Raw genomic sequence first — 13,323 nt, 5'->3', positions numbered from 1 at the left:
TTACATAAAATAAAAAAAATATCTTCATTTAAAACAAAAAACAATAGAGCCAAAAATGGTCAAATTTACTATATGTTGCTCTCATTCACCTGCTTTATGAATGTTTTTACTTGCTAATATTATACATTTTTCTTATGCACAGTCTAACAAAAGTTAGGAGACACACATTGGAAATGTTAATTACTGATCCTTCTCTTCTCCAAGTGTAATCTTCTTAACACTTAGGGGTCTATTTTTAAACAATTCTAATAGTAATTATTTTAACAAAAAGTGCGTGTTTATTTGTGGCATACAAAATGAAATGGGCAAAACCCAAACCCAAAAAGCTAAAGATGAGCGCAAGTATTTTAATGTACGATACTTAAAAAGTTAAACAGACCCCATATCCTAGAAGCTGTCCATACTCTTATCTTTACTAAATAGAAGTCCACTCTTCCTCCTTCTATTGAAGACCTCCACAGGTATACAAGATGTGTGCCTAATGGAATCTCTTACTGCGCTGCTACACAATAAGTTAGACAAATGGATATGGGGAGATTGGGATGTTCACTATACTCAAATCTTAGATTAACAACTTCAAACTGAACCTAAGTAGCCTTCTCACCTCACCCCCTCCAATGAGTTCTCCATTTTTCATGCTGGTTTTAATGCTAGGCACTGTATTTACTTTGACCTCTTATAATAATAAACAGAAGATGCTAACCTGGGGACGATATTATTGCACAGACTTATAATAACAAGACAAGAAGGAACATCATAACTTTCCCATGGCTTGAACAGGATTCCTCAAAGGTAGACTTGCCTGTCCTAGCTTAGCTAGACTAGACTTACACCTGTGCTGTTTTTGATGAACATTCTCTGTACCCTTTCAGTGTGACCCTAAATTGATACGGTTCTTTCTCTGGTTTACCCTTCTATTTGTTGTCCCTCTAAGTTTCTTCCCCTTATGTAAAAAATGATTTAATAAAAAATAAAATAAAAAAAAAATACTGAGAAGTGTACTTCAAAGTGTGAAGACTTTGTAAATATTTATGTAAGTAAACTCTTTGCTATTGGTCGGCTATGAAAAAGTTTGGCTTTAGGTCCCAACAACATATATTAGTAAAAAAGTGAAAACCTATACATTTACAAAGACCTAAACCCTTGTAATACAATTCTCAGTTCATTTACTCATACCTACCGAACACATTTCAAGAACATTAAAGTACAGATTATTTCTACTTTTTGATTTCTCAAGTTTCCAGGACATTTGCCCATTTCAGTTTGGACAGATTGATTAAAGGCTTTTCACAGAATGAAAATGTAATATATATTGTTTATAAAAACAATACACTAGAATGCTAAAGGCCTTTACAACTCCAAGCTAACCTTAAACAACATACATATCCCCATAGTAAAAACATAAAGGATAGACAAATTAGTCTTATCAAAGCTGTACTAGAAATTTGTACATAACTATATAACCTGAAGGGTAATGCTTTTATTATATTATATACAAAATCATGCCTGTTCATTGTAAACTTAATCCAATTTTTAAAAAATTAAAACTGCCCTGCCACTGGTCATTTTTTTCACAGCTGTATCATTTGTAGGCTCACACTCCTATTTTCCTATGGAAAAACATGCTATGTCTCTGCAATTCAGTCCATTATAGCTGATCTTGCCAATTTTACAAAACATCAGAGTTGATTATCTGAATGATCTAACCTCCTCTTATTGCATTTCACCTATTCTTGTTTAATAAAACTGTCCTGCTGCTGACAACCTTTACACATCTGTAGCAACGGCTTATGCTTGTGTCTAAATTTTAGCCTATTGTTACTTAATCTATCCCACCGCTGGCCAGTTTTTCCAGTTGTAAAATATAAAATTTGATCAAAATTGTAGAACAGTTCACATTAGTGAGAACAGGGACAGCCTCAATGAACTGCTGGCTAATTACTATCTCTTAAGTCAAAGAAGCCTTATTATGGCTTGACAAAAATTCTGCTCCATGTGTTGTTAAAATTACCTAAACAAAAGCCTTTAAATTAAGGGTGTGTTGCTGTCTATAAGCAAAGGAAAAAAAAAAGTCTATTTGACAGCCAGCTATGTCAAATAGTCATTGAGTCTGTCCGTAAAAATTCATGGTGTTCTGAAGATCCATGTACAGTGTTATCTGTTATGTTGCTTTCTATCCCCTGAAGAAGCGGCTTCGACACGAAATGCGTTGGGAAATTGAATATATGTGTTGATCACCGACACAATCTGATAGTGACCACATCATGCCCAAATGCGGGCACTTTTTTTTACATATTTGTTATGTTTTGTAAATATGTTTGAAAGAATTTCGATAAAAATTTGTACTTTTAAGTGTATTATTGCCAGGAATTCTCTACTTTTCCTTCTTTGTCCTATGGGTTGAGAATGGTGTCTTTATGCTTTACCTTGTATAGTCATAGGTGATTCAGCAAAACACATTCCTGATATATCATACCAAAAACAAGCAATAGCCTTCCAAAAAGACTGTCCCTGCCAGCATTCTACAGAGTGGGCCCCTTGCTCCGTGTAAATGCAGCAATCTCTGTGCAGAGGTTCTGCTATCCTTTGTATATGGAGAGCTAAAATGCATAAAATTATTTTATTTAGATTTACTAAAAAGCCAATAAATGTATACAAACAATGCAATTAACTATGAAATTGAGAGAAAATAGGAAATACATACATATTTATGCATGCACGTGCAAGTACTATATTTTGTACAAAATTGATGTGCTGTGCAAATCCCCTTGCACCAAGTATAAAAAAATGCCAATTGACATATAATATAAACACAATTGCAAGGGCATACTTTGTATTGCTCTACATTGTTTATATACATATATATCTTATTAAAAATCCTTGACCCCCACACATGTATACATTATTCTGTTTTTCTTTCAGACCATTACCGACATAAGAGGATAAAACAGGATGTTGAGGTTTGCAGCAAAAGATGTATTTATTAAGTCGAAATAGCAACTCATAGCAAACACAAATTTGAGTCCATTCAATGAAATGTGTAACAGTACTGTGCTTTTTGCACTACTTTTTTATGTTTTTAAATTGTTATATACATTTGGTCTTTAATGTTTTCCTATACTGCAATTACAAAACAAAATGTATGATTTGCTCACTTTCCAAGTATGATTAACATGCCATGGTTACAGTGAACGCATGATCATTTTACCCATATTATCAATATGTATAAAAAGTTTTACATTTCAGTAATGCACATTAAGCTAATTAGGCACCCCCAATATATATATATAAATATAGTTAAAATAATATATTTTATATAAATAGAGTTATTTTGTTTTAATTTATTGACAAATATGCCCAATGAAAATATTGTGCAGGATGGAAAAATACTAAATTTCCAGGTCAAATTACACTTTCTGGGGTAAGAAAACAGAAAAACAAAGGGCATCTCCTAAAGTCAAAAACACAAATGGCAATACATAATGAATATGAGGTATACTTACCTTTATGATGACCAAGTATTTAAACTCTTTTGTGATTCTTCTCTCCAGCCAAGCATTCAACACTTCTGAGTGTGTAAATTCTGCTGCACGGAGAGTTTCTTCCCACTAACTCATGTCATTACAAATCATACAAGCCAGTGGCAAGAACCACTATGAGCGACAGGGAAAACAGATATTTGACTCCTACAACCAGTTTAACACTAGAATTGGTTAGGAAGCAGCATTGTGGTGACATTTTAAGACACAGACCACAAGAAAAGGTAAATATACAGATGCTTCTATTTGCTATAGGATTTTCTGACCCAGTGTAAAAAAAGGCAACATGTAATAAAGACTGTCTAGGATGCACATGGCAGCCTATTATACCTACATTGAAAACAAATGGTAACAGGCCTATTTAAACTGTGAATCTTGTTTCCAATTAAAAGATATATTTACCACACTGATGTGAATAACATGTGCCTTGGCTCTTTCAAGTGCTTTTATTGCCAGTATGGATGAGTACATAGGATGTGGTTCTTTATGTTCCACAGTCACTCAGAACTCAGTCCAAGTATATCACATAATAAAACAACCACAAAGTCAGTTCAACCAAGAAGATCTATTCACAATAATCTATTGTTCTGCACAAATTTGCTTCTTTTCAGGATGAAATCCTATTCATTTTAACATGGCTGGTCTGCATCTTTGGAATTTGCACTCGTTTAGTGTGTGTGTGTGTGTGTGTGTGTGTGTGTGTGTGTGTGTGTGTAAAACAGTGTACCCTCACCAGGAGCAATAAAAGTTATTGCAAAAATGTAACTGAATACACAAGGTAAAATATTCAATTTTAATAGCACATAGTCCTGCAGGGGTTACCTAAAGTCATACTTGCTGTGTTTAGAAATACACAAGGCATGAGAGCAAAATGGAAATGGAGGTATCGAGGAATCAATTGCTGGATTTCCTGACCTATAACAAGTCTACAGATGCAGATTTCTGACTAGATTAGCTGCATATTTGTTACAGGTCAGTGACTCAAAAGTACCAAAGCCAGATGATTGGCAGAATAGTTTTTATTTACCAGGAGGTCAGCAACAAGGAAAAGTATTATTGGAGAGGCTACATTAAATGAAATCTTTTGATTTTCCATACACATAGGGTGTATGGAAAATCAACAGATTTCATTTAATGTAGCTTCTCCAATAATACTTTTTCCTTATCCAACAAATTGGCAAAATCAGGCAGTAAAATAGCAGCCAGGTGGCAACATTAGGCAATACACAGTATTGAATAGAATGGGATACCTTTCCTCACTGGTGCCTGGGAATTGGATGCAGGGAGAAAGTCTTTAGTTCTATGCTAGCTTTACCTAGAGTGGCTTGAAGCTTACACAAGAATTCCTTTCCGTATTCTAATCAGGTTGACTAGAGAGTAAGGAAAGCAAAGTAAGGGTCATGCAGTGATCCGAGGACAGATCACTCTGTGACATTAAAGCTGTATAGATGCTAGAGTTTAACCAGAGATGATCATGGACAATATTCTCAGAAGATAAAAATCTAGCATCTGTATGCAGTTTAAAAATTAATTTTCACAATGCAAGCAACTAGAGATGGCTTGTTTTAAAATTTACTTAAATGTCGGGTAATAATATGTAAATATGTTAAATGTAGTCTTGGCACAGATGCGCTTTAACTTATAATGCTGTAAAGCAGGCCAAAGAAAACATTAAACAGCAATCACCCTCTAAATATAAAATGACCTCTAAATAGCAGAAGGACTGTCCATGACATAGACAGACAAAAGCATACTTCAGTATATCTTACTGTTTGACCCAATGAAAAGTCCAGTTTGTTGAGACTATTTCTTCTATCACAGTTTTTCCTTAAGGGATAAATGAAAGGGATACTTTCATTTATCCCTTAATAGATAGTTTTATCAGTAGTTATTTTATGAGTAGTTATTTTTTTTTAATACTTTAAAATCTTTAAGAGTATGTAAAGCCTTTTGTTTGATAGAGAAAGGTTAAGACTCATTCATTCATATATTAATTTTTGCATTCTATGTTCAATAGGGTTTATCTCTTTACTTTTAGGCTTTCAGTGCTAGATTGATATTACAGAAAATGTGTTTAACCTGTTAAAAAAAAAAAGAAAGTTACATACATGTAAACAGTAGTTATTTGTAAATTATTTCAGCTAACATGGATGTTGAAAGTGTTAGTTAATATTTTTTCATAACATCGCACCTTTAATGTAGTAAACATTATCCCTTGTTCTCCATGTTGTAAATATGGATCCATGAGATCTTCTATTAGATGAACTTCGGATCCCAGATTCCTTATTCTGTGCAAATGTAAACGAGAAACACTGGTAACTATGACTTTTTATATATAATTTTTTTTATCAAAAGCACTAGTAAGTGGATTATAGTAAGCATTAGACCTACCTGGCTCTCAGAACCACATAAAGAAATACAGGGAACAGCTCATCCATGGACCACAGGAAACCTTCCTTGTGGACCTCTTGAGCTTCCTGTGTAATCTCCTCAAAGGTTTGTTGAATTACTTTAAGTTTATCTGATGGTGTGAATGTAGTGCTAAGAGGCAAAAAAAGTAAGAAATTATTATACCAGCCGGAGACAAGTTCAATATTGAAGTCACTTTTAAAAAACCCTTCTGCTTAATATAACAATGAGATTTTATTTTAGGACGGGTATTTTTGGATTTTAATTTGTTTTGGGGGTATATTATTTTTTATTTAGATCAGTAGGGATTTTATACAATTATACCATGTTTATAAGAAATAAATGTGTTCAACCTAAACGCATACCCATTATGTCACACACATTCCCTGCACCACAATATACCCATAGTAAAAATATAAAGAATAGACAAATTAGTCTTTACTACTACTTTATTAGTCTTTATTAGCTGTACTACAAATTTGTACACAACTATATAACCTGAAGGGTAATGCTTTTATTATATTATATACAAAATCATGCCTGTTCATTGTAAACTATATCCAATTTTTTAAAAATTAAAACTGCCCTGCCACTGGTCATTTTTTTCACAGCTGTAGCATTTGTAGGCTCACACTCCTATTTTCCTATGAAAATACATGCTATGTCTCTGCAATTCAGTCTATTATAGCTGATCTTGCCAATTTTACAAAACATCAGAGTTGATTATCTGAATGATCTAACCTCCTCTTATTGGACCTAACTCTAACCTCCACCTATTCTTGTTTAATAAAACTGTCCTGCTGCTGACAACCTTTACACATCTGTAGCATCGCCTTATGCTTGTGTCTAAATTTTAGCTTATTGTTACTTAATCTATCCTACCGCTGGCCAGTTTTTACAGTTGTAAAATATAAAATTTGATCAAAATTGTAGAACAGTTTACATTAGTGAGAACAGGGACAACCTCAATGAACTGCTGGCTAATTTCTATCTCTTAAATCAAAGAAGCCTTATTATGGCTTGACAAAAATTCTGCTCCATGTGTTGTTAAAATTACCTAAACAAAAGCCTTTAAATTAAGGGTTCTGTTGCTATCTATAAGCAAAGGAAAAAAAAGTCTATTTGACAGCCAGCTATGTCAAATAGTCATTGAGTCTGTCCGTAAAAATTCATGGTGTTCTGAAGATCCATGTACAGTGTTATGGCACCCCATAAAACTATAAATTATATAATGTGTTTAATTTTCAATTTGCCATGAAGCTGCATGGTAAAAAGATCTATTCCTCACTGTATGACATTCTTTTAAAAAACATTACTGGGTCCCCATAGCAGTTTCCATAGTTTTTTGACAACAGCTTGCCTATTAGCCTTACGAATAGCAAGAACTGACGATCAAGAATCACCCCCCATTGACTATATCACCTAAATCTTATAAATGTGGTACACACTTTTTATATGTTGAGGAGATTGTGACATTTAAATAATTTGGCCCATCTATTACATTGAAGTGACTAGAAAGTTAAAACCATTTAATGTACACATATATACATTGGTATTGTTTCTTTTGGAGAGTTGCCATCACCTAGCGATGTAAAAGACAAATTACATCAGACGTAATGTTTATCTGCAATAAATAAACACAGATCTTATGTATGCTCAGAATTTCAATAAAATCATTTTGTAATTTAAAACCATTGTCAATTCAGCTTCAGGAGCTGCTAATTAGCCTACCAATGCTGCAAATATGCTGTCTACATCTATCAGTTTCTAATGTTCAGGGACTTCAGATAATCCTCCATCTACTTAAAAAAAATAGCTGTATTTGTAGGTTATGCCGAGTAGCACTGCTGGTGTGTTGTGCTTTGCTGTAAATAAGGGCTGAGATTTATATTCTCACCTGGATGCAAGATGAGACGGTGTGTCACTCCATCTTCATACAGACCTGTGTGTTCCTAGCAGCAACCTGGCTAATCCCATCACATCCTCTTCTACCAACAACTATGCAGGGAAGACTTAATCAGCTTTGTTTAAAGCCCCAGTGCCACATTTTTTTTTTAAATACTAACCAGCTTATGCCAGAAATGTAGTAGGCGTAATTCTCTGAACAGGTCATTTACGAATTCATCTGCATGATCTTACTGGCAGCCCTTCCAGTATTCTTCCCCCAGGGTTCCAATGTATTTTGACATTGATGTTAATGTCTACTTAATACTCCCCAGTCTACTAGCAGTGGAGATCAGCATAAACACTGGCCATCAAAGCTGCAATTATATTGTTGGTATTTCTAATCACTGCAGCTTTTGTGCAATGTAAAGCTGAAACAACTTCAAGGTATGGTCATAAAACTAGGACTATGTCATTGGAAAGATCACTTTCTTTTATAAGTATAGAGAGAGTGAGGAGTACCTTCTATCCTGGTCAGGAACCTAAAATCATACGCATGGTGGCTCAGTGGTTAAAGCTCCGGCCTTTGCAGCTTTGGGTCCCATTTTCGAATCTCAGCCAGGACACGATCTGCATGGAGTTTGCAGGTTCTCCCCGTGTTTGTGTGGGTTTACTCCGGGTACTCCGATTTCCTTCCACATTCCAAAAACATTCAGTTATAGGTTAATCGGCTTCCTCCCAAAATTGACCTTAGACTGTATTAATGACATATGACTTTGGTAGAGACATTAGATTGTGAGCCCCTTTGAAGGACAGTTAGTGACATGATTATGGACTTTGTACAGTGCTGCTTAATATGTTGGTGCTATATAAATACTGTGTAATAATAATAATAATAAAGCAAACCTTGTGCAGTGTCCTGCATGAACAAAACAAGGCTTTCATTCAAGTTACTGAAAATAGTAGTCATTCAGCTGAAGTTTCCTTTTCCTAAAAATCACCTTCAATGAAAAAGTTTTATGTAAACAGATATATTTTATATATAACAAAACCACCCGCAAGGGCAGAAATCATTGGTACATTTGTCACATATAAATTAGTTGTATGCTTGAGAGTTTTGAGTCCCCGTTGTAAAAATGGAATATACTGTTTTTTTACAAGTTAGAAGAGAAAAGATGTGCTTGGTGGAAACCGTGCATGTTACTTAAAAATCTTCAGGTTTGCTTCCTAAAACACCTTTGGTTTAAAATCGCCATAATATTACAAGTGTGGAGGAAAAGGCCCTTCTCCAACCGGTCAGTGTATATCTGATAAATCGGGTTGGTTGGTAAGTGACCACTCCTTCACTTTCCACATTCCAATGTGGCAATGCATATTAAATGGATCTCTGCAGTACGTCTTCCTGCATCCTCATTTGTAAACCGGTGGGTAATGGTAAATTTCTGCACCTATACATTTATATATGAGCAAAAGAGTTTACTTTTTTTATCTTCTTTTTTCAGTTTTTAAAATTCAAATTTCATAAATCACTGCATTACTTTTTTTTCTTTTTAAATGTACAAACGTACTCTGCACTTTGCTGTAATTAAAATGTATCCATTATATTGTAGACCTTTTAAGACATTATATTAAAATTATTTTTTTTTAAAAAAAAGAATACATTAGTTGCATTCTATCATACAATAAAAATGGTTTATAAAACTGTTAACACTAATTACATTAGTCCATTAGCTGGAAAAATACTGCTTGTGGATGTAGTATGGTTAATGACACTGCACACCAATGCGGACAATGCAATACAAAACAGTCAGGACTATAAGAAGAGGATTGTGGATCTGTTGACAAAAGAGGCCCGGTTATCACAGCAGGTAGCTCCATGCTGCAATGCTCACCGACGATGGACATAATCGAAGCAGCAATGGGGACATAATAAAAGCAGCAATGGGTCACATTTCTTGCCATATTCATAATTATGTCAGCTTGTTTAGCTGGTTGCTTGTCTGTTTCTGGAATATGACAACATCTGTATTTGCAGTCTATAGACCAGTACACATCAAGAATATTCAATAAACCTTTTCTTAGGTTACTATGTGTGCGCAGTAAAAACAGCACACAAACTGAGCATTTTGTTCAGTGTTCTATTATTAGAAATAATTTAACAAGCACCAGAATCATCCCAAGGAGATTCTTCTTTCTTCCATGTCAGGTCTCATAGTAAAGACAGCAGCATTGTATATATTCCACAGTATCTTCTTTACAAGTCCCTCCATGTTTTAGCACAATGCCATGAAAATGTCAAACAAGTCTATTTGGATCCTGGCTAGTAAAGTGGCTAGTGAAGTTTCTCATGTTGGATTTGGTAATAGCAGGCCTGTCGAGAAACAAATTCATCCAAGATTAGTACATGGCATATGTAATTATGTTAGCATTAGCCAAGTTTATTTTACAAAAAAAAAAAAAATTTACTTCCATATTAGCCATTCCAAATCACTCAATTCCATTTACACAATCACTATTCACAACTATCTAATTTTCATCACTGGAATCCTATCATCTGGCTATTCATCCAATATTTCATGTGTTTTGTAATAACTGACTATCTAAAATGAACCTGCTCCATAAGAAACAGCAGAAGTTAGCCCTAGGTCATGCAGTGATCCGAGGACAGATCACTCTGTGACATTAAAGCTGTATAGATGCTAGAGTTTAACCAGAGATGATCATGGACAATATTCTCAGAAGATAAAAATCTAGCATCTGTATGCAGTTTAAAAATTAATTTTCACAATGCAAGCAACTAGAGATGGCTTGTTTTAAAATTTACTTAAATGTTGCTTCTCTTCTTTGTACACCAATTTATCTGAGGTGGGGGTACACAACTGAAAATATAGGTGCAAGTGGCGGGCACATTCTCCCCTTACAATCTCATTACTACGGCATCATTAGAACATAAAACACTCTGCCCATTAAAATGGCCTCCCTGCCCCGTTACACATTCCTGTCCACTTATCTAACATTCTGAACTTCAATTGGGGAATGGGGAGGTGTAAGAAACCAAAAATATAGGTACAAGTGGGGAACATCTGTGACTAACATCCTCTAAAACTTCATCACTATGGCATCATTAGAAAATGAACTCGGACCACTAAATTTTATTGAGGTTGAGGTGTTGGAAGGTTACAGTCATGTGTAACAAGTAAGTGCATTGTGATAGACAGTTTTTTTTTTTATGTTGTAATGATGCCATGGTGATGAAAGGTGATAGCCACAAGTGTCTCCCACTTCCACCTATATTTTTGTTTCCCTGCACCTCTCTGAAGAAATTGGGGTTTCAGGTAAGATGCAGACAGATATGTGTAACAGAGCAGGCAGCACATTTTGCTAGGTAGAGTGTTATGTTCTCATAATGCCATAGTAATTACATTTTAAAAAGGTTTAACCACAAGTGTCTCCCACTTGCACCTACAGTTTCAGTTTCCTATGCCTCCACGTACACCTTAAAAATTTCAAGTTATTACAACCAATGGTTTAGGAGATCTGAAGGTTTGAACACAGCGAGTTGTTAGGCTGCAGAATATGACAAGCAGCTTTTACACTCACATAGCAATCACACTGCGCTGCCGACATTACACACTGCAGATAAACTTCACAGACAGTGTTTTTATATAGAATATGGACAGTGGTGAGAGGGGGTCACTGTCTGTCTTGTTCCCATCTGATATCACATGCATGATGCTATTAAAGCATTGCCACATTTTTAACATTATATTAAAGAGTGACTTTGTTATGTAATGGAAAAATGTGCGTTTTTTGTTTTTTTTGTTTTTGTTTTTACACTTTTGTGTAGAGGACCTCTCCCCTTCAGTCTTCACTTCCATTTCGGTAAAGACCGAAGGGGAAATGCGCAGCCTCCTGGGATATTTGTGTCGCATATCCCAAGAGGCTCTGCACTGCTCCTTGTGTGCATGCACCTTCAGAGGATTTCTTATATTGTAAAAAAGGTGTTCAATCTAATGCATGCGCAGTGCAAGGCAGCATTGGACATACAAGTGATCATCGGCGAAGAGGTGGAAGCTGAGCTAGCGTGGGCCTGCTGGGCTAATTTTATAAAAGAATCAAGTGAAAAAAAAATGTTTTCACAAAAGTTCACTTTACCTAAATATAGACACAGGAGCACATCTGACGTTAGGCTGAATTCACACCGGCAGTAAGGTTATATTTGTCCAATCCTCATGCCAGGAACCACTGCTGCTTAAAAAACTTCTAGCTCTGAAAAAGCCCAGCACTTACCGCCTGTTATCAATCCTAGATGCCCAGCATTTACCGCCTGTTACCAATCCTAGGTGCCTAGCACTTACCGCCTGTTACCAATCCTAGGTGCCCAGCACTTACCGCAAATTTGCCGTGTTTTGCCACACCCCCTTTTTTACCACCCGGCTACAGCTTCCTACCACCCGGCTGAAAAAAATTTCTGGGGAGAACACTGAAAAGGCTTACGATGTTCAGTAGCACCAAGAGGAAAACTATGATGAAAAGGTATTTTAAACAAATGAAAAATAAAATTTTATGCAGATTCTACTTTCCGGTTTAAAGAGAAAAAAAAATTGAGCGTTACCACCATGTATGATTTAAAAATGGATGACCCAGTAATAAGCTTTATCAAGAAGATGAAGAGAGATTTCCAGTCTGTGCACGTCTAATTTTATGAGAAGGAAGAACTTTGAAATGCTAGGTGGAGTTTAAGGATTCTACATCATAATTACCAACCTTATAAATCAGTCCACTGGATCTAGTTGGAGGTGCTTCAGGCACTAGGATAACTAAACTCACCTATTACAGCCTTGCACAAGTATTTAAGTGTACTTAATGATCATATAACAGGATGAAAACAATGTAAAAACACAAACTTTTTTAAGATAAATAGCAAATCATTAACATATTCAATGTGGCAAAAAGCAACGTTAAGCAAGACATAACGAATAATCAAAACGTATCAATCCGTGACTTTACCAAAAGCTATCTTGTAGGTGTTTATAGATTAATAGAGTTTGGATTGTTTTAATAAATTTTATTTACAATGCACCATTATACAGAGCTATAGAACAAATAGTTTTTACTAGTTATGTATGCAGGTTTGTTACTTATCTCCCATTACTCAGAAGAAAACCTTGAACAATCGAGCTTACAATCTAATCTAAAAATCACACAACATATATGTCTCACCTCACCAGCTGAAATATACGCTTCAGATAGGATTTGATTTCTCTCACTGCTTCTTGTAAGAGTCTCCTGTTGGCTCCAACACCTACATAAGTCATTCTGTATACAGCTACAAGAGTTTCCACAAGCCTTCCCAGTTGATGCATCGGCGTTTCACAAGCCTAGAAAAAGCAAATGGTTTCAAACAATTTACTACAGAACAATATTGTGTTCTATCCTAAAAAATATACAATAGCAGCTAAGATATCAAATAAATCAAATAGGATTTATT

The 13,323-nt window shown here is 35.2% G+C and overlaps 2 protein-coding genes across 2 annotated transcripts in view; both read right to left on the bottom strand.

Moving 5' to 3' along the window:
• Positions 1 to 7,936, bottom strand: part of MPP4 (MAGUK p55 scaffold protein 4) — a gene marked incomplete in the record, with an annotated part of 26,767 nt that extends 18,831 nt beyond the window's left edge. The window contains 1 exon segment of the mRNA XM_072419139.1: positions 7,846 to 7,936.
• Positions 5,445 to 13,323, bottom strand: part of ALS2 (alsin Rho guanine nucleotide exchange factor ALS2) — a 39,999-nt gene continuing 32,120 nt past the window's right edge. Inside the window, exons 25-27 of the mRNA XM_072419138.1 lie at positions 13,056 to 13,213; positions 5,931 to 6,143; positions 5,445 to 5,827 (exon numbers count right to left, since the gene is read on the bottom strand). Of these exons, the coding sequence (XP_072275239.1) occupies positions 5,677 to 5,827; positions 5,931 to 6,143; positions 13,056 to 13,213 (522 nt within the window). The 3' untranslated portion in view covers positions 5,445 to 5,676. The remainder of the gene's footprint in view (positions 5,828 to 5,930; positions 6,144 to 13,055; positions 13,214 to 13,323) is intronic.

This window comes from Pyxicephalus adspersus, chromosome 7, assembly GCF_032062135.1.
Source record: "Pyxicephalus adspersus chromosome 7, UCB_Pads_2.0, whole genome shotgun sequence".
Classification (NCBI taxonomy): domain Eukaryota; kingdom Metazoa; phylum Chordata; class Amphibia; order Anura; family Pyxicephalidae; genus Pyxicephalus; species Pyxicephalus adspersus.
The sequence above is the reverse complement of the archived record's forward strand: the minus strand, read 5'-3'. Positions and strand labels throughout refer to the sequence as shown.